The 19,896-nt window shown below is 47.7% G+C and overlaps 1 protein-coding gene across 1 annotated transcript in view; it reads left to right on the top strand.

Annotated features, from left to right (window-relative positions):
• Positions 1-19,896, top strand: part of SLC9A2 (solute carrier family 9 member A2) — a 123,476-nt gene that overhangs the window by 38,407 nt on the left and 65,173 nt on the right. The window contains exons 2-3 of the mRNA XM_070429772.1: positions 12,153-12,616; positions 19,013-19,263. Coding sequence (XP_070285873.1) covers positions 12,153-12,616; positions 19,013-19,263 — 715 coding nt within the window. The remainder of the gene's footprint in view (positions 1-12,152; positions 12,617-19,012; positions 19,264-19,896) is intronic.

Raw genomic sequence — 19,896 nt, 5'->3', positions numbered from 1 at the left:
AGACATTTTTATCATGGCTGTATTGGAGTTTTTGTCAGATGAATATAACATTTCTGTTGCTATGATAGTGGTATCTATTATTTGTCCTTTTTTCATTCAGTTTGGCATCTTCTTGGTTCCTGGCATGATGAGTGATTTGCTATTGGAACATGGACATTTGGGTATTATGTTGTGAGAATCTGGATCTTATCTATACCTTCTGTTTTATTTGACTTCTTATGACACTGCTCTGGCAGTGGGGGGTAGGGCAGAAGGTGATGTATCATCATTGCCAGGTTTCCCACTTTTCTTCCATTGACTATCTGGAGGATGCTTCTCATTTTTACTGAGGGGGGTGGGAGTTCTAGATCCTTACTAGGTCTCCACTGACCCCTCCTTGGCTGAGGGTGGTAGGAGTGCTTCCGTGCTGCTCCCCTAGTGGCATCCACTGGCACAACAGGGGAATCTTGGCTTCATTACCATTGGGTGTAAGCAAACATCCTGACTCTTCACTAGGCCTCCTCTGACCCACCTCAGTGAGGGAGATGTGGGGTGCCTCATGATTGCACGGTGGTAGGAGTCCAGGTTCATGGCACCCTGGGGGAGAGAGGATGGTCATTACCACCCAGTAGTAAAGAAAGTCTCACTTCCCGACATTTTCTTCTTTAATACCACCCCAGTAGGGATGCTGGGTTTTCCTTACAGTCCAGTGAGGGTGGAATCTAGACTCCCCGCTCAGACCTTGTGGACGCTTGGGTCACAGTTTCATCTGTGTATTTTGCTGAAGTAGAGCAATTATAGTTTAAGTTTTCTGTCTTGTTAAGTTGCCTTTTTCCTGGTCCTTTGTATAGATGGAGAAGCTTTTGTTGTCTGCAACCATTGCCATTTTCAGGTTACTAGCTCTTTCAGCTCCAAGTCTGGGATATTAGAGGCAAAAACAACAAAACCAAAAAAACACAAAACTTAGAAAACTTATTGCCTTGTTCTTCAGATCTCAACATCCTTAGTTGGTCTTCCTTTTTTCTGCACATTTTAGAGTCTCCTTATGTTTGTTTTATACATAATTTCTAGTTTGGGGAAATTTTTTTTTTACTTAGTGGGAAAAATAGAGAAAAATACATACTTCATCTTCCTAGAAGCAGAAGTTGTTGTTGTTTTTTATCTTAATTTTCTTACCTCTTTTTTCTGCACAAACTTAAAAAGGTGACTTTCAGCATGCCTATCTTTTATTTTAATAGTCTTTACTTTTTGGTCACTGATTATGTCACTTCTTTGTAACTGAGATGTTTACAGCATAGGACTTCCCTCTGTTTTCTTAATTCCTTTTTTCTTTATAAATGCTAAACTCTTTGACCTGTCTGGAATTTCCCAAAGTTGTAGAATTAATAAAATAAGTGTATGTGTATATTCTTCTTCTTTACCTATCTCATCCAATACCACTGATTAAATTAGTCTCTTTTCCCACTATTGTACAGCATCTTTATATGACACTAGAGGCCCGGCGCATGAAATTCGTGCACAGGGATGGTCCCTAGGCCTGGCCTGCGATCAGGGCCATCTTCCCCTGCTACCCACAGCCGGCCCTACCCCCACCGCCACCCACCCCCAGTTCCCTGTTCGCCGTCGGGCGATGGGAGCCTGCCAGCCGGGGAAAGGGACTGAGAGTGGTCAGTGCACCTCATAGTGACTGGTCAAGTGGTTGTTCTGGTCATTCTGTGGTTAGGTTCAATTTGCATATTACCCTTTTATTATATAGGATTGTTGTACCCACTATACAGGCAGTCCTCGGGTTATGTTGGACTTGACATAAGTTGTTTCGTGGTTACATCGCCATCTCCCATTTATTTATTAAAAAAAAGTTCCGTCATTTCTACATATGTACATATGTGCTTCATGTTTTTTATTATTTATATACCACAAAGTCAGGAATTGTTATCTTTCTTTTAAATTTTTTTTACTGTTTCACTTCATTACTGCTGTGTATGTGCTCCATGTGAGTGACATAGATGCTTATGTAGGTGAGTTCCGACTTATGGCAAAAATCACTTTACATTGCATTGTAAGAATGGATCTCTCACGTAACCCAAGGACCTACTGTATACCATTATATGGTCTTACTATTTCATCAGTATGATCCATTATGGGATTAATAAAAACACATACCAATATTTTGGTCAATGGTATTGGGCAGGTTTGAAATTATGCCCTTTCAAAAGTGACAGCTCTTTTCTAATGTTCTGTAAAAGTTGTCTGCCATTTCTTCTAGATAAATCTTATTATCAATTTGTTAATCTCTGTGGTATTTTTCAAAGAGATTCTGGTTGGTGTTTACAATCTTAATTTCCTTCCCTGAAATGTCCCTTGCTCTGTCCTCTGTCTCAGTAAATAACCCCACTCTACACTCATTTGTTTGAGCCCAAAACTTCGGAATCATTTTGATTCAATCATACACACACACACACACACAGAATGTTTTTGGCCACCTAATGTGTAGATTATCCACAGGCAATTCTCAACTACTCTGCGGACACCAACTGGGTATCCTACAATTCAGTTCAATTCTGACATTATCTCCTTGGAGTTGGCACTCAGTCCCACTAGCAAAGGGCTGAGTCTGACAACACTGCCCACAATTCAGATACCAATTGTGAGTCCCGGATTGCCATCTGTGCTTCTTAATGCCCAGCTATAAATTGGGATTCCCATGATGCCTTCCTTGGATTCAATAATTTGCTAAAATAGCTCTATCGCTTGCTATCTTGCATTATAAATGCTTAGGGCTTTGTCTTGTTTCCTGTACCAAATATAAGCTCACTGCAGACATGTTCTATTCATGATCCAACTCTAAGTGTCCACCTGCCCGTTTAGGTTCAATCCAACCGGCCCTAATTAGAGAGGGTGCAGGCTTGGCTGAGGGACACACCAGGATCAGGCCTAAACGGGCAGTCGGACATCCCTCTCACAATCCAGGACTGCTGACTCCCAAATGTTCGCTTGTCTGCCTGCCTGATTGCCCCTAACCACTTCTGCCTGCCAGCCTGATCACCCCCTAACTACTCCCCTGCCAGCCTGATCTATGCCTAACTGCTCCCCTGCCAGTCCAACTGCCCCTAGCTGCCCTCCCCTGCCAGCCTGGTCACCCCTAACTTCCCCCCCTGCAGGCCTGGTCACCCCCAACTGCCCTCCCCTGCAGGCCTGGTCACCCCCAACTGCCCTCCCCTGCAGGTCTGGTCACCCCTAACTGCTCTCCCCTGCAGGCCTGGTACTCCCCAACTACCCTCCCCCACAGGCCTAGTCACACCTAACTGCTCTCCCCTGCAGGCCTGGTGCCCCCCAACTGCCCTCCCCTGTTGGCCTGGTTGCCTCCAACTGCCCTCCCCTGCAGGGCTGGTCTCCCGCAACTGCCCTCCCCTGCAGGCTTGGGTCCCCACCAACTGTCCTCCCCTGCTGGCCTGGTCCCCCACAACTGCCCTTCCCTGAGGGCCTAGTCCCCCACAACTGCCCTCCCCTGAAGGCCTGGTTGCCCCCAACTGCACTCCCCTGCAGGCCTGGTCCCCCACAACTGCCCTCCCCTGCAGGCCTGATCCCTCCAACTGCCCTCCCCTGCAGACCTGACCCCCCCAACTGCCCTCCCCTACAGGCCTGATCCCCCCAACTGCCCTCCCCTGCAGACCATCTTGTGGCAGCCATCATGTGTGTTAGGGTAATAGTGAATTTGCATACTGGTTGTGAGTAATTAGCTTATCCGGTCATGACTAATTAGCATATCCCTCTCTTAATATATAGGATTATGGCCTTCGCTTCAAGGTCTATTTTGTCAGATATAAGTATTGCTACCCCAGCTTTTTTTTTCATTTCCATTTGCCTGGGAGATATTTTTTCATCCCTTTACTTTCAGTCTGTGTGAGTCCCTTGTTCTGAGGTGGGTCTCGTGTAGACAGTATATATATGGGTCATGTTTTCTTATCTATTCAGCCACTCGATGTCTTTTGATTAGAGTATTTAACCCATTTATGTTTAAAGTTATTAGTACTAGGTACTTGTTTGCAGCCAATTTTCTTCATTGTGCCTGTGTTCCTTCTTCCCTTTCTATTTCTTCTTTTTACAATAGTCCCTTTAGCATTTCTTGCATTTCTGGCTTGGTGGTAATAAACTCCCGTAGCCCTTTTTTGCCTGTGAAGCTCCTGATTTCCCCTTCAATTTTGAATGATAGCCTTGCTGGATAGAGTATTCTTGGATTTAGTCCCTTGCTGTGCATCACTTTGTATACTTCATTCCATTCCCTCTGGTCTGATGTGTTTCTGTTGAGAAATCATTTGATAACCTAATGGGAGATCCCTTATAGGTAACTCTCTGTCTGTCTCTTGTAGCCTTTAAGATTCTCTCTTTGTCCTGAACATTTTCCATGGTAATTATGATGTGTCTTGGTGGGGTCTTTTCGGATTCACCTTGTTTGGGACTCTCTGTGCTTGTGTGACTTTTTCTTCGCCAAATCAGGGAAGTTTTCTGTCATTATTTCTTCAAATAGGTTTTTTAATCCTTGCTCCTCTTCTTGTCATTCTTTCACCTCTATTATACATATGTTACTTTGTTTCATGTTGTCCCAAAGCTCCCTTAGGCTCTCCTCCTGCTTTCTAATTTTTTTCTTCAATTGCAGTTCAGATTGGCTGTGTTTTGTTGCCCTGTCTTCTAATTTGCTAATTCGGTCCTCTGCTTCTTCTAGTCTACTGTTGAAAACTCCCACTGTGTTTTTTAATTGTAGCTATATCACTCTTTATTTCCTTTTGATTCTTGCATAAGTTGTTGATTTTCTCATCCAGCTGGTTTAGAAATTTATGACCCATACTCTGAATTCTTCTTCTGACATATTACATGCCTCTGTTTCACTTAGTTCCTTTTCTTGCTACTCCTTTTATTTCCTTTTGGGATTGTTTCTTTGTCTCCCCATTTTTGTTCTCACCAAAGTATCCAGGCACCGAGTTACACAGGGCCTGTGGCTGCAGTGGCAGGCTTGGCAGGAAAGTTGCACAGTTCAAGACTCACCAGAGGGCCCAGTTTCTGGGACACATGGGGCCCGGGGCTGAAGCAGCAGGCCTGGCATGAGGGTGATGCAGTCTGATATGCGCCAGCAGGCCCAGTCACTGGGACACACCTTGGGCAAACTTCTTAACCTCTCATCTGGGACAAGCTGAGTTTCTGTGCTTTCTCTTTGGCATTTCTCTATGTTGTGCATTCAGCAACAGGGTAGAATTTGCAGCTTTTAAATTGCTGGGGTTTATAGAAAGCTCCCACTTCCTCTGAGCTCCACTGATAGGGGAGGCTCTGGGGGACCCAGACACATACGAGGAGAAACTGGACTGTCTGGCATTGGGGAAGGAACTTGGGGGCAGCTTTCTTCTAGCCAGAGGTGCTCTCAGTGGAGGTGCTCACAGCGGTCATTGTTCCAGTACTGGAACTTCCCCGGTCACAGGGCTGACTGCTGCTTTCACCACTCTTTTTCAACATAGTACTAAAAATCCCAGCCACAGCAATGATACAAAAAGAAAAAATAAAAGGCATCCAAGTTGGAAAGGAGGAAGTAAAATTGTCATCATTTGAAAGAACCCTAAAGATTCCACAAAAAACTACTAGAACTGATAAATGAATTCAGTAAAGTAGCAGGATACAAAATAAATATCTAGAAATCAGGTGTGTTTTTAAACACCAGTAATTAACTATCAGAAAAGGAAACTAAGAAAACAATCTCATTCACAAATGCTTCAAAAAGGATAAAATACCTAGGAATAAATGTAACCACAGATGTAAAAGGCCTGTACTCAGAAAATTATAAGATACCAAAGAAAGAAATTGAAGAATATACAGATAAGTGGAAGCATATACTATGTTCATGGATATGAAAAATTAACATTCTTAAAATGTCCATATTACCCAAAGAAATCTGTAGATTCAATGCAATTCCTATCAAGATATCAGTGGCATATTTCACAGAACTAGAACAAGTATTCCAAAAATTTATATGGAAACACACACACACACACACACACACACACACACACAATAGCCATAGCAATCTTAAGAAAGAAGAACAAAGTTGGAGGAATCATGCTACCTGATAAACTATACTACAAAGCCACTGTAATAAAAAAGCATGGTACTGGCATAAAAACAGACATATAGATCAATGGAACAGAATAGAGAGCCAAGAAATAAACCCACAACTTTATAGTAAATTAATATTTAACAAAGGAGGGGAAAATGTACAATGGGATAAAGATAATCTATTCAAAAAATGGTGTTGGAAATATTGGACAGATATGTGCCAAAAATTTAAACTAGACCATCTTCTTACACCTAACACAAGAGTAAACTCAAAATGGATTAAAGGCTTAAAAAATAGACTTGAAACCAAAAAAAAAAAAAAAAATCCTAGAAGAAAACAGAGATAGTAAAATCTCAGATATTTCTCATAGCAATATTTTTTCTGATATATCTCCTCAGGCAAGGGAAACAAATGGGACTATATCAAATTAAAAAGTTTTTTTAAATTTTTTTATTGATTTCAGAGAGGAAGGGAGAGGGAGAGAGAGATAGAAATATCAATGATGAGAAAGAATTAGCTATTGGCTGCCTCCTGCATGATCCCTGGTCCTAAAACCCAGGCATGTGCCTTGACCAGGAATCAAATCCTAACCCTCTGGTTCATAGGTCAACACTCAACCACTGAGCTACACTGGCCTGACCAAACAAAAAAGTTTTTGCATAACAAAGTAAACTATCAACAAAATGAAAAGACAACCACTGAATGGAAGAACATATTTGCCAATGATATGAGGTTAATATCCAAAATTTATTAAGAATTTATAAAACTCAACACCAGAAAAACAAACAATCCAATTAAAAAGTGGGCAAAGGACCTGAATAGACATTTCTCCAAGGAGGACATACAGATGGCCAATAGACATATGAAACGATGCCCAACATCACTAATCATCAGAGATGCAAATTAAAACCACAATAAGATATCATCTCACACCTGCCAGAATGGCTATCATCAATAACTCAACAAACAAAAAGTGTTGGTGAGGATGTGGAGAAAAGAGAACACTCATGCACTGTTGGTGGGAATGCAGACTGGTGCAGCCACTATGGAAAGCAGTATAGAATTACCTCAAAATATTAAAAATGGAACTGCCTTATGACCCAGCAATTCCACTTCTGGGAATTTATACACAATGAAATACTACTCAGCTATAAAAAGAAGGAAATTTTACCCTTTGCAACAGCATGGATGGACCTAGAGTGCATTATGCTAAGTGAAATAAGACAATCAGAGAAAGACAAGTACCATATGACTTCACTCCTTTGGATTCTAATGAACAAAATGAACAAGCAATATAGAGACAGACTCATAGAGAGCAGGCTGACAGCTTCAGAGGTAGGGTTGGGTGGGGAGGGGTGGAGGAATTGAGCAAAGAAGAAGAAAATAGAAAAAAGAGAAAACAACAGGGTGGTGATGACTGGGAGTGGATGGGGTGTGGAGGAGGGCATAGGGGATAAATGGTGATGGACAGATATTTGACTGGGGGGTGGAGATCACACAGTACAGTGTCTTATTTCACTTAGCAGAATGCACTCCAAAATTCTACTGGTTTCTGATGTGTTGTAGAATTGTACACCTGAAACCCATAGAATTTTGTTAGCCAGTGTCACCCCAATAAATTCAATAAAAAGGAGCAAATAAAAATGTGTATTTTGTTATGTGCACTGAGATACATGAAATTAGCATTTCTTTTAATAAAGCTTTATTTCTTTTAATACTTAAGAACGAGCCGAAACCGGTTTGGCTCAGTGGATAGAGCGTCAGCTTGCGGACTGAAAGGTCCCAGGTTCGATTCCGGTCAAGGGCATGTACCTGGGTTGCGGGCACATCCCCAGTAGGAGATGTGCAGGAGGCAGCTGATCGATGTTTCTCTCTCATCGATGTTTCTAACTCTCTATCTCTCTCCCTTCCTCTCTGTAAAAAATCAATAAAATATATTTAAAAAAAAAAAAAAAAGAACGAGTTTAATGTATTTCAGAAATATTTACCATTTTCCCAGCCAAATATGCTTGCCGTCGTTTGGACCGTTCCTTGCTGTAATCCAGTTTCCCAAGGTGCTTTGTGAGTGAGCAGCCCTGAAGCGCGCTCTGCAGACTTCTCCGCAGCCGCTGGCACTGTGTGGCCCAATGGGCACAGGCCTGGCTAGTGTGCGGCCCTTAGCAAGGCCGTTGTGCTGGGCCCCTGAGCAGAGGCGGCATCCTTAGGGCTGTGTCTGCCTCAGCTCAGGGTGCTCTCCTGAGGCTGGCCTGCCTCACTCCGCAGCGCCCCCTCCCTCGCTGCTGGGCAGAGCCTGAGACTTTGTATGGTTTTTGGTGAATTTCTGATTCAGATTTTTACACTGTTGCTCTTTTGTGGGTTGTGCTATTCCGGTGTTTCTCGCTTTGCTTTCTTCCCAGAATTTGACAAAGAGATTATTTTAAAATGAGGAAATGTAATGAATTAATTGCATTGCCTTTAGTTAAGCTCATTTAATTTTAAAAATATATGCAGAGAGAAATTAAAATAGAGTCACTCCAAGAGAGGAATATTTAACTAAGTATTTTGTACAAAAGACCTCTAATCACGGTCCCCTTCCCATAAGTGAATTTCTATTGCAATTAAAATAAAATAATGGTAAAGCATCCATTCCCACAGACTTCAGTGTACCGGTAGACAGTGCAGGACACAAGCACCTAAACACCACAAGCAGGAAATACAAAGAGCAAATTAGACCGGGGTGGGTGAACCTCAGCCCGAGGGCCTATACGGCCCCGCCTGGTGCTGATGGCCTGTGGGTGGAGCACGGCTTTTACAATATTTTTAAATGGTTAAACAAAGTCTACAAAGATAATATGTTGTGACACATAAAGTTGTATTCTAGTTCCAGCCCACAAATAGCGTTTCACAGAGCACAGCCAGGCCCACGCACCGAGGTGCTGCCTCTGCCTTTGTCAGCGGCAGAGCAGAGCATGGCTGAAGCGGAGCAGGTGACTAGCGGTGTCTTTACGGAGAAAAGGGGGTGATCCCCCACCAAACCATAGACCGTGCCTGCGGTAGCTCATAGGCAGCCTTCAGATAAAACCTTTAGTTGATTTCCCCCCATAACTGGTATATTTCCTGGTAATATTAGCTGGGATAGTGGCCCGAGGAAAGCAAATTCTGTGTATTCCAGTCCATATCCTTCTCAGGAAATACCTGGTGGGGAGGGGATGGCCAGAAATGCATACCCATTTGTAAACGTTGGTTTATTTTTTTTATTCTGTGAATAATTAAGTTTAAGAAGCCTTTTGGGCTTTGTTTTGAATAATTATCTTGCTGAAAAGTGTGATGCTCGTCATTCATAAAAGTGTAGACATCCATGCACAAAATCGTTTGTGCCGCAGAGCGTGTGTCATAGAATTCAGTGTCTGCTGTGTCCCCCAAAGCGCGAGCTGAGATCTGTGACGGCTTCTCTCAACCCCTCCTTGCCTGGGGGGCCCCTGAGCAGCTTCAAACTGCTGCCCAAGTTCAAGCCAGGGTCACTCGGACCAACGTGGACGGCTAAGCCTTCCTAAGGAAGGAGAGCAGCACTTTAAAAACATAAGCGCACGATTTCTTAAGTAAATGTTTTGTCCTGCTCCTTGCTGTTACCTGATCTGCTGCCTCACTTCCCCCGCGCCTCCTCCAGCCCTTCCTCCTGGCCCCTGGGTCTCCCACCTGTGTTTATGCTGCTGCCGGCCCCGCCCCTCCCCGCTGCGGCCCCGCCCCTCCCCGCTGTGGCCCCGCCCCTGCCTGCTGCCGGCCCCGCCCCTCCCCGCTGCGGCCCCGCCCCTCCCTGCCGCCGGCCCCGCCTCCTCCTGGTGCACCTGCAGCTGGGTCCTCGCCAGGATCAGCGACGCACCTGAGCTTGGCAGGTGTTGGCCTGTGTGGGGCAACAGCGCAGCCTCTGCTCCTTCCTTCTCTCCCCTGGGTTCCCACCTCCGTCCTGGGAACCAGGTCTCCTTCCCACCCAGGGATAGACGCACCCGACACGGAGCACGGGGTCCTGAGGCTGGGTGGCAGGGAAAGGAAAAGAACGCAAGAGGAAAGTAGGACCTACTGAGAACAGGCTCCCCCCTCCCAGTTTGCCTGCAGAGCGCCCTGCTCCTGGGTCTGTGTGTTTCTTTGGAACTGTGTTCTCTTCCTTTTTCATGGACTGGAGGGGGGAACACCAGCCTTGGGGCATCTGTGCCACTGCAGGCTCAGTGGTCAGTGCTCTGCAGCTCCCGGCTCTGTTACCTTACAGCTCTGTATGTGGTGGGTGCATGGGGCCCCATTTCACAGATGAGCAAACTGGCCTCAGTCTGATAGAAACTTCCCCACAGCCACAAGCAGAGACTGGAGGAGCTGGGTCCAAAGCCGGGGCCGCTGTCTGGTGGCAGCTGGCAAGGCCCCAGCACACAGGTTCGGCCTTCTGGTCTGCGTCCCAGAAAGGAGCTGAATGCCCATGGCGCTGGGAGGCGGGAGGCATCTCCTCATTGCACAGGGAGAGCTGCTGCAGGGAACAGCCAGCCGAGGACAGAGTCAGGGATGCGGCTTAGAGGACTTCTTCCGTTGCCCTTTAACAGAGGTCAACAGGCCAGAGGTCATGGGGAAGCCCTATTGAACCAGGTGAATGTGTATGTTCCCCAATAATTACCGAAGTCTGCTATAATGTGAATAACAAAATAATCCAAGCTGGAGGGATGGTTTGAATACCAAATAAATGTTAATTTAATTATTTAGAGATTAGTTATTTATATCTCTTCAAATGATGGTGATTTTCCTGGTTCACAAACTATTTCATGCTATGAGTTAGAGTACTGTTTATAGCTTCCAAGAACTTACTTATTAAAACTCTGTGATTGTACGTGTTTAAGGACTTACTCTGTTATTTCCATGTTATCTTCTGATCATTCAGATCATTGCCACGTGCTGCGTTAGCTCTAACACGTTTGACATGCCTCAGGATGGCCTGAGGCCTTGCAGACAGGAGGTGTCCTCGTCAAGCCCTCAGGGACCCTCTCACGTGCAGTCACTCCCCAGGGGCCCCTGTGCCCCTCCTGCGCGGGCCTCGCCCTCACACGCCCCCCAGTTACAGCCCCACTGGCCCCCTGGTCAGGAGACAGTGTCCTTCCCACATCTGCACTCCCTGATGCCTCGTCCCTCTCTCGGAGGTCAGCACCCTCCCCGCCAGGTGCCGCCTCCGGTGCTCTCTCGGTAGTGTGTGTCGTCCCCCCCACACCCCCCTGCTCAGGGCACTTGGCTGGGCCTTCATCGGCCGGGCAGACACATCCGTTCTGTAAGACTGGAGACCGTGGGAGTTCACATCCTCCCACAGCGGTTACCCATGATTCTTGGATCCCTGACTGGGTTGGCTCTGAAGGAGCAGCCGTCAGGAAAAGGACGCATGGTCCACCCCCGAACGACAGAGCCTGGAGCTGGGCACAGGAGGAAGCTGCGCCCTCTTCTCCGTGCAGAGCGGCAGGAGGCGTCCGAAAGCTGGCGTGCGGCCTCGATGCATGGGCAAGGCTCGCCTCTTTGAACCTCCACTCCCACTTAAATATAAAAAGGGTCGACAAGGTTGCATCAGAAAATGTGTTGGGAATCACACTGTTGTCCCAAATATAAAATTGCATTGTCTTATCTAAGAAAACAATCGGAATTTAGACAAAATGGTACTGTATATTGTGTACCTATAGCGACCTACCTCTGATTTAAATTTAAAGTTGTACCTGAAAGTACTTGGTGAATAGCTTTAAGGAGAGCATCAGACTTTTACATCGTAATCTAGAAAGCCATTCTATAGCCAATTGTACTGACCTGGGAGATTGTTGTTGTTAATCCTCACCTGAGGATATTTTTCCATTGATGTTCAGAGAGAGTGGAAGAGAGGGGAGAGAGAGAGAGAAAGAAACATTGATGTAGGAGAGACACATCGATTGGTTGCCTTCTGCACACTCTCTAGCCATGAGCCAAACGGCCAGGGCCCACCTGGGGGTGTTGAAATAGGCCCATTGGTTCTATCAGAGAACTGACCTGTCTCCTCCCTGCACCTGCCTGACCCACGTCCATGTTTCCGATTGCTTTGGAACAGGCTTCCATCTCTATCACAAGCTGCCCACGATCGTGCCCGAGAGCTGCCTCCTCATTATGGTCGGCCTTCTGCTTGGGGGCATTATCTTTGGTGTCGAGGAGAAGTCGCCTCCCGCCATGAAGACAGACGTGTTCTTCTTGTACCTCCTGCCCCCCATCGTGCTGGACGCGGGCTACTTCATGCCCACCCGCCCGTTCTTCGAGAACATCGGCACCATCTTCTGGTACGCCGTGGTGGGCACGCTGTGGAACTCCATCGGCATCGGCGTGTCCTTGTTCGGCATCTGCCAGATTGAAGCCTTCGGCCTGAGCGACATCACTTTGCTGCAGAACCTGCTCTTCGGCAGTCTGATCTCCGCCGTCGACCCTGTGGCCGTGCTCGCTGTCTTCGAGAACATTCACGTCAACGAGCAGCTCTACATCCTGGTCTTCGGGGAGTCCCTGCTGAACGACGCGGTGACGGTGGTAAGTCCCTCGCAGAGTGGCACCTGTGCTGCCCAGGCCTCTCGGGCCGGATGCTCTGCTGTCTGTCCTGAAATTCTTAGTAAGAATTTATTTACTGCAAAGTATCTGTTTGCCAGTCCACAGCGCACCTGCTCTGTATCTGCCCTGGGCATGCCAATGCGCGGTCCCACGAGCGGCTCTGAGGAGCCGGCCCTCCCAGCTCCCAGCGTGGTCACTGGGCGGCCGCGAGCCTGCGGGAGGCAGCCGCATTGGGGCCAGGGCCGGGGGGCAGCCGATGCCCATGGAGTGCCCCCCCTCCAGAGGTCCTTTAGTCTGTCACGTGGGCGAAGCTCAGCACACAGCTCACTTCTGGTTCACATTCAGCCAGCATTGTTCTGGGCTTCACCATTTTCCCATTAGTGGGCACTTGTTCAGAAAATGCAAATTATTTTTAATTCTTATTAATTGGCACATAGTTAGAGGCAGAGGCAGTTAGGGTCCTGTGTCAGCCACAGGTACCGCCACCCCCTGCGGAGCCGCTCAGAGGGCTCTGGCTGGTGAGGGGTGCTGTGTCCCGGAGCCGTGTCCGGGGCAGGCATGGCGGGAATGGTGAGAGGCATGGGCGTCACTGACCTGTGCGTGCGCACCTTGGGCTCGGGGCTTCATGACAACCTATGAATAGGTATTCTCCCCATTTTGCAAAAAGTAAAGTTGAGATAAAGCTTGTTAAGTAACGTGTGTCTAAGTAACTTAAGTAATTTATATGACCTCCCCCCATTAATTCCTGTTATTAAAATGTTATCGCTGAATCGTTTAGAAGTTAGCATAAATTAACAGGGAGAACCAGCATCACCCTCTGTCAGTCTGTATGCAGACTCCTGAACTGGACAGAATATCATCTTGAAGGATGTCCATTAACTCCATGTGGATATTATTTTTTAGAAAATAAATTTGATAAGGAAACCCAGTTTTTAGAATAGCTGCCAAGAAACTTTTAGACAGCCAAGCGAACTCCAGGAACACAGTCTACCTCCTTCACTCCATTACTCATTAACAGCAGCCAGTCATTAACTCACCATCTTAGATTGTAGCGGGAAACAGCCATCACAATGAAGAGATTTTATAACTCTTCTAGTTTCTGAAGGCGCCGAGTTCCATGTGTAAGTTGTGTTTGGTCAGATACATCTTTCCCTGGTTGAGGGAGACGTGAGCAGTTCAGTGTGGGGCTCCCGGTCCTACTGAGTGTAAGGAAACTACAGAGACCTCATCCCATGTTGCCGCTTCCTTCTAGGACAGGTAGCGGTTGGCCAGGCTCAGAAGCAGGAGCCTTGGCCGCGCTCTCAGATCCCTCCCTCAGATGCCTCCGTGGTCCTCCTTCAAGTTTCTCAGGGATCAGGTCTCAGTGTATGAAGGCCCGGCCTTCCAGAGGCATGTCCTGGGCTTCCTCTCGGAGGCACAGAGCCGCCGAACGTGGCCCTACAGATGGGCAAGCTACCACCGGACCAGCACCGGAAGCAGGGCCAGGGCAGAGGACGGGCAGGCCGCCCCAAGGCCAAAACCTGTAAGTCAGGGTGTAAGTTACGGTTTCACCCGAAAGCACCATCCTCGGTGGGTTATGTGCCCTGGGCTGCCCCGTAAGCCCACGCCTGCACAATAAGAGGACATGCCCAGGGCTGTGCCTGCCTATTGCTGAAGAATAAGATATTTATTTCACTGAACTGGTTGAACAGTGGAGTGAATTAGAAGACAGGTATAAGAATTATGATTCTGTCTCTTAGTCAGGTACCTTCAAATATAAAGGGGACATGTTTTCTGGAAGGTTTTTTGACTCAATCATCTAGTCTTATCTCTAGGAGAGGTGTAAGGAACTCATGGAACAGACAGAAATATAAAAATATGGACCATGCCATGGCTGTTGTGGCTCAGTTGTTTGGGCATCGTCCCATCCACTGAAAGGTTGCTGGTTCGATTCCCGGTCAGGGCACATGCCCAGGCTTCAGGCTCCATCCTTGGTGGGGGGGGTATGCAGAAGGCAGCCAATCGATGTTTCACTGTCACATGGATGTTTCTATCTCTCTCCCTCTCCCTTCCTCTCTTTGAATCAATTTTTAAAAATAAATAAATAAAAAGTAAATTTAAAATTCTCCTTCACATTGGAGGTCATTTAAAAAATATATGGACCAGTGAAAATGATGAGTCACTCTGAGTTGCAACTAGAAGGGTGGAGATTAACAGGGAGAATTCATGTTTAAATGTAGCCTGGAAGGTAAGTGAGATTGTGGGTCCCCAAGGCATGGTAAATTAAATACTGAGCTAGAAGAGTTGAAGGGTAGAAAACCTACCCAAAAAATGTCTCAAAGCAAAGAGAAATTGATAATATATGACTGCACTCAAACTCTGTGTGTTCTTGTCTAGGGCAGGGTGGGGAACATCCAGCCTGTGTATAAGGCCTGCAACATCATTTGGTCTGGCCCTGCCAAGGCATCAGGGGAGAGTTAATTAAGTGTTTGAACAAATAGAGCAGCTCATTTTTAAGCTGATAATTTTGTGTGGCCTGTGAATGATGTTATAAATCCAAATGGCCCGTGGCAGGAAAAGGTTCCCCACCCCTGGCCTAGGATGATAGTGGATTGGATAGTGAGTGGAATTAACAGAAATGACAGTCAGCAAAATAAAGGTGAGCTTTGTGCTTTCCCATATAATTAATATTTTAGGGAAACATTTAAAGTCTCTTTTATTAGGCAAAGATTGCTAAGGTGCCCAGTTATTTGAGAAGTCTTGCTATTTCCACAGTAGTTCATAGTCTTATTACATGGTAATTTCCAACATCATTTCTAGAACATGTTAATGCAACCTAATATTCTAATACATTTTCCAAGAAGACTTAAAATTCTTCAACCTGCGATAGCCAGCATGGCCCCGGAGAGCTGGCTCTGGGGGGAGGCTGGGCCGGGCCTGCTGGCCTGGCCGCTGTGCTGTGCAGTGGATGTCGCCTCAGGAAGCTGAGGGGATGTGGTGACCACTTGACACCTTACTTTGCTTTTGCAAATGGCAGAATAGATTTAAAATTCCTCATCCAAAAATGATTATTCTTTGTGTTTCACATCAGAAAAAGTGACCTAAAAGCTGTTTTCTGGGACAGAAGTGTCTGAGAAAGGACTCTGAATCGTTTGCATCTTTGCATCACGGTTTCACTGCATTATTGAACATTCTTAATCTCCCATCAAAATAGATAATTTGTGATGTTAGTAATATAAGTGCTTTAGAAACATAATTGTGAGAGAATGACTGGGAAGCACGCAGCTGTCAAATTAGCCCGTTACGGAAGTTGGCAAGGGCGTCCCTGGCATTTCAGGCTAAAAATACCCTCACCTGTGAGGTGACCTCTGCACAGACCAGCCACAGGCCAGCTGCGCCCGCGGGCAGAGCGCACATGATTCACAGATACAAACCCTAACGCCAGAAGCACTTGCGGTGTAGATTCCCTGCAGGGAGGTTACAGGACTTAACTGGAATGAAGTCACTGGGTTGTGGTCAGTTGAAACTAGAAGAATTTTATCTTGTTCTGATCAGTAGGTATCAAGTTCAGTGTAAAGCAGGTGGGAGGTTATGGAAAGCTTTCTGGTTGTCAAGGTAACGCTGCTACCTAAGATGTTCCCTGCAGCCCTGCCCTGGCAGCTGACGGGAGGAGCGAGCCTGTGCCCAGCTCTGCCCTTTACAAAACCTTCAGGAACATGAGAAGCAGGACATAGCTCTGGTAGCTCTGAGGGATGGAGCTGTCAGGAAAACTCTCGGGAAACAGCATGACTGTGTGCCTGCTGCTCCTTAGAAACTCGTACTGGGCCTCACCAGTGGGCGGCGAGGGGCGGGGCGGGGGTCGAGAGACAGGGAGGGGAAGGGACACGGGCTCTGTGCACCAGGGGCTTGTATTTCTGTTGGAGAGCTGAGGCACCTCAGAGGCAGCACCCGCAGCACAGCGTGGCCTCCCTGCAGGCCCTGGGTGGCTGGGAGTCATCCGGCTGCAGGAGGCAGAGAGGGGTTGGCAGGGCAGTGGGAGGCCAGGCCGCTCTGGGAGGAAGAGCAGCTCCAGCTGGGCCAGGGAAGACAGGTACACTTTTCCTAGATTTAGGAGCTGGTTTCTACCAAAATAAAAAACAAAAAACAACAACAACAACAAAAAAAAAAAAACGCAGGATGGAAACCCTAGATGAATAAGCATGGTGTGTATGGTCCTGGCCACTGTGGCTCAGTGGTCAGAGTGCCAGACCATGCATCGAAGGGCTGCAGGTTCAATTCCCAGTCAAGGACAGTACCTGGTTAGTTGCAGGTGGCTCCCTGGCCCTGGTGGGAGCAGCTTTGAGAGGCAACCAGTCAATGTGTCTCTCTCCCATTGGTGTTTCTCTCTCTCTGCCCCGCCCTCTCCCTCCCTTCCACTCTCGCTGAAAAGCAATGGGAAAGGTATCCTCCTGTGAGGATTAATACACACAATGAGTGAGGAGGTGAGTTTTGTGTAGCAGCGATGAGACCCCTCCCAGACGGAGGTTTTGGGAAAGCGGATTGACAAGAGAAGTGCGCCTTCCCAAAGCCGTGGTCCAGGATTTTAACCTTGAGCGTGAAAGATGGGATAAGTGAGTCTTGTGGTGCTGGAGGGCATTAGAGTGAGGCACTGTGGTCCTGGTGCGGCTGGAGGCGGGCGGCAGAGCTGAGTGCCTGAGTGGCTGGGGGCTGCCTCCGCGGAGAGGGCGGCCGGGCAGTCTGTCTCTCCTCGGGCAGCGAGTGACCTTCACCTTTGGCCGTGGCTGCCGGAGGGAAGGGGTATAAATAGCACCTCACTGAGCCGCTCTCAGGAACCAGGTGGCTCGTTGATGCTGATGAAACCCGAGGTGCGCAGAGGCCTCGGTTGCAAGTAGGAAGCAGCTGCTGCGTGGAGTGATGACACCGGCAAGATGTTTAAGTCCTCGGCGAGTGAGCTGCTGTTTCCTCTCTTGCCCGGGCCTCCTGGCTGCTAGGCCACATGCCCTGGTGTCACACCAGCACCGGGAGGAGGGAAGCCCTGCCGGCTAAGTCAAGAGCCTCTGCTGTTGTCTCAGGCCAGCAGGCGTTTATCGTCGTCTACTGGGCACATGGAAGTAAATCATGATGAGGCGTGACCCTCGCCTACAGGGTGTATGACCCAGTAGAAAAGAGGAAGACATTACCCCAAACCGGCAACGCGTAGCTCTAAGGGCCGTCGGTGGGAGGAGGCGGCGGGATGGGTTTTCTCTAGGACACACTCTGGTCGGCTCCCCCGTGGGTGACCTGGAAAGACTCGCGGGGCAGGCCCGGCGCCCGGGACTCTGGGGTCGCCTCTGGCATTTTGTGTGATTGTGGGTGAATTTGAGTTTCTCAACCCAAGTGAGAGCTGGCATGGCCTGTCCTCGAACAGGCCTGTGTGCCCACAGGTCCCGTCAGCCGGCTTTCCTGGGGTTCTGTCAATCTCAGTCAGGGGAGCAGGGCACCCGCTTCCCTTGCGTTTCCGTGGCTGGTTCTGGGGGGAAGTGGTGGGTCAGCCGTCCCTTCTCGCTTCAGCGGCTCGGAGGCCCTCGGCCATGTGTTGAAGGCATGTTGCCAGCGGACAGGAAGTGCCTGACATTGTTGAAGCGTATTAAACTAACACTATGTAAAGACTGTAGATTTTTCAGAAACCAAGCAACAGTGTTCTCTTGTCACTTTAGAGGCACAAAATATGTGTGAAGTTGTAGCACACAGTCACGTGTATGCACCCACACATACACACTCACACATGCACACACATGCACACTCACACATATGCACCCACATGCACACAGGTTGCTGCTTCTTGAGAAGACTCCTTTGGGTCTCACATTGTACCAAGCACGTGCCTGTGTGTGGGGGGGGGGGGGAGGGGGGAGCTAGGCAGAGGGCCTCGGGGGCCTGGGTGGAAGGTGCCCTCAGGTAGGGCACCGGCACTAGAGGACGGGTCCTTCCAGGGTGTTACCCCTGACAGGGCCTTGGAAGGTAACTGATTCACGGCCCCCTGTCAGGCATCAGTGGCACAGGCAGGGTGTGCCGGATGGCAACCAAGCATTCAAGGAGCTTCCAAGTGGCATCCAAACATTGATGTTTTTGGAGTAAGTTGTGCAATAATTTTGAATTCTCTTCTCACTTACTTTTAGAAAAAGTTTTCCTGACAACATGCTGTTATCAAAGCCTTTGGTTTAAAGCTATTGAATATGATTTAAATAAACAAATGTGTAGGAACTGCCACGGCCACCGCTTGGGTGCCAGAAGGCACGTCCTCTGAGAGGCAGGCACATGTGGTGGCGGGGGGGGGGGGGGGGGGGGGGGGGGTAAAAGGGAGGTAAGGGGGAGTGTGGCTGGAAGAGCTGACCATGACCATGCGCTCCCTCCCCACAGGTCCTGTACAACCTGTTCAAGTCCTTCTGCCAGATGAAGACCATTGAGACTGTTGACGTGTTTGCCGGGATTGCCAACTTCTTTGTTGTGGGCATCGGCGGCATGTTGATCGGCATCTTCCTGGGATTTATAGCGGCATTCACCACTCGGTTCACGCATAACATACGGGTGATCGAGCCACTCTTTGTCTTCCTGTACAGTTATTTGTCCTATATCACAGCCGAAATGTTTCACCTCTCAGGTATCATGGCGTAAGTATTTAATTCTTTGTTAAAAGCACTTAACGATGACATTTCATCGGATTCATGTATTCTCAGCTAAACATGTTAAAGTTAAGTTATGTGAAAAGTAGGTTTTCTCACATTCTTCTAAGAACAATTAAAATGGGTTTCTTACTCTTTGTTTCAAAGAAATGAAAGTATGCAGCGGCCAGATTCATACAGAAGCGATCTGGTGCCAAATGGAGAACCACTTAAAGGCGCCTGTGGGGTCTCATGTGAAACATGGTCATCAGCTGTGGGGTGACTGCCAGGGGCCACGAATTTCTGAGTTTGGTGCCCATTCCGGGGTGTCTGTGAGGGCTGTGCACTACCCCAAGGTGCTATCACCCCAACGCGCTTGTTCTGGGATGGCTCATGTGAACGCGGATTACTCTCTTAGTAGCAGAAAACCTTCCTTCTGGTGGGAGATTTTACTTTAACTGATAGCTTAATGTCATTCACAGCAAGGCAGTGGATAATCATGTACTTTTAGTTTATATTTCAAATAAAGAAACTTGGTCATGAAGCAGGAAATGTATAAAGCAGGGATTGTTTCTTTACTGAAGGGTTCTCACACGTGGGCTGAAGGATGGCAGGGCTCGGACCCGGAGCCTCTGGAGGGAG

The sequence above is a fragment of the Myotis yumanensis genome, unplaced genomic scaffold (assembly GCF_028538775.1).
Source record: "Myotis yumanensis isolate MYYU_CA2020_CCGP unplaced genomic scaffold, mMyoYum1.0.hap1 SCAF_11, whole genome shotgun sequence".
NCBI lineage: Eukaryota > Metazoa > Chordata > Mammalia > Chiroptera > Vespertilionidae > Myotis > Myotis yumanensis.
Note: the sequence above shows the minus strand (reverse complement) of the source record. Positions and strands in the feature narration are given on the sequence as shown.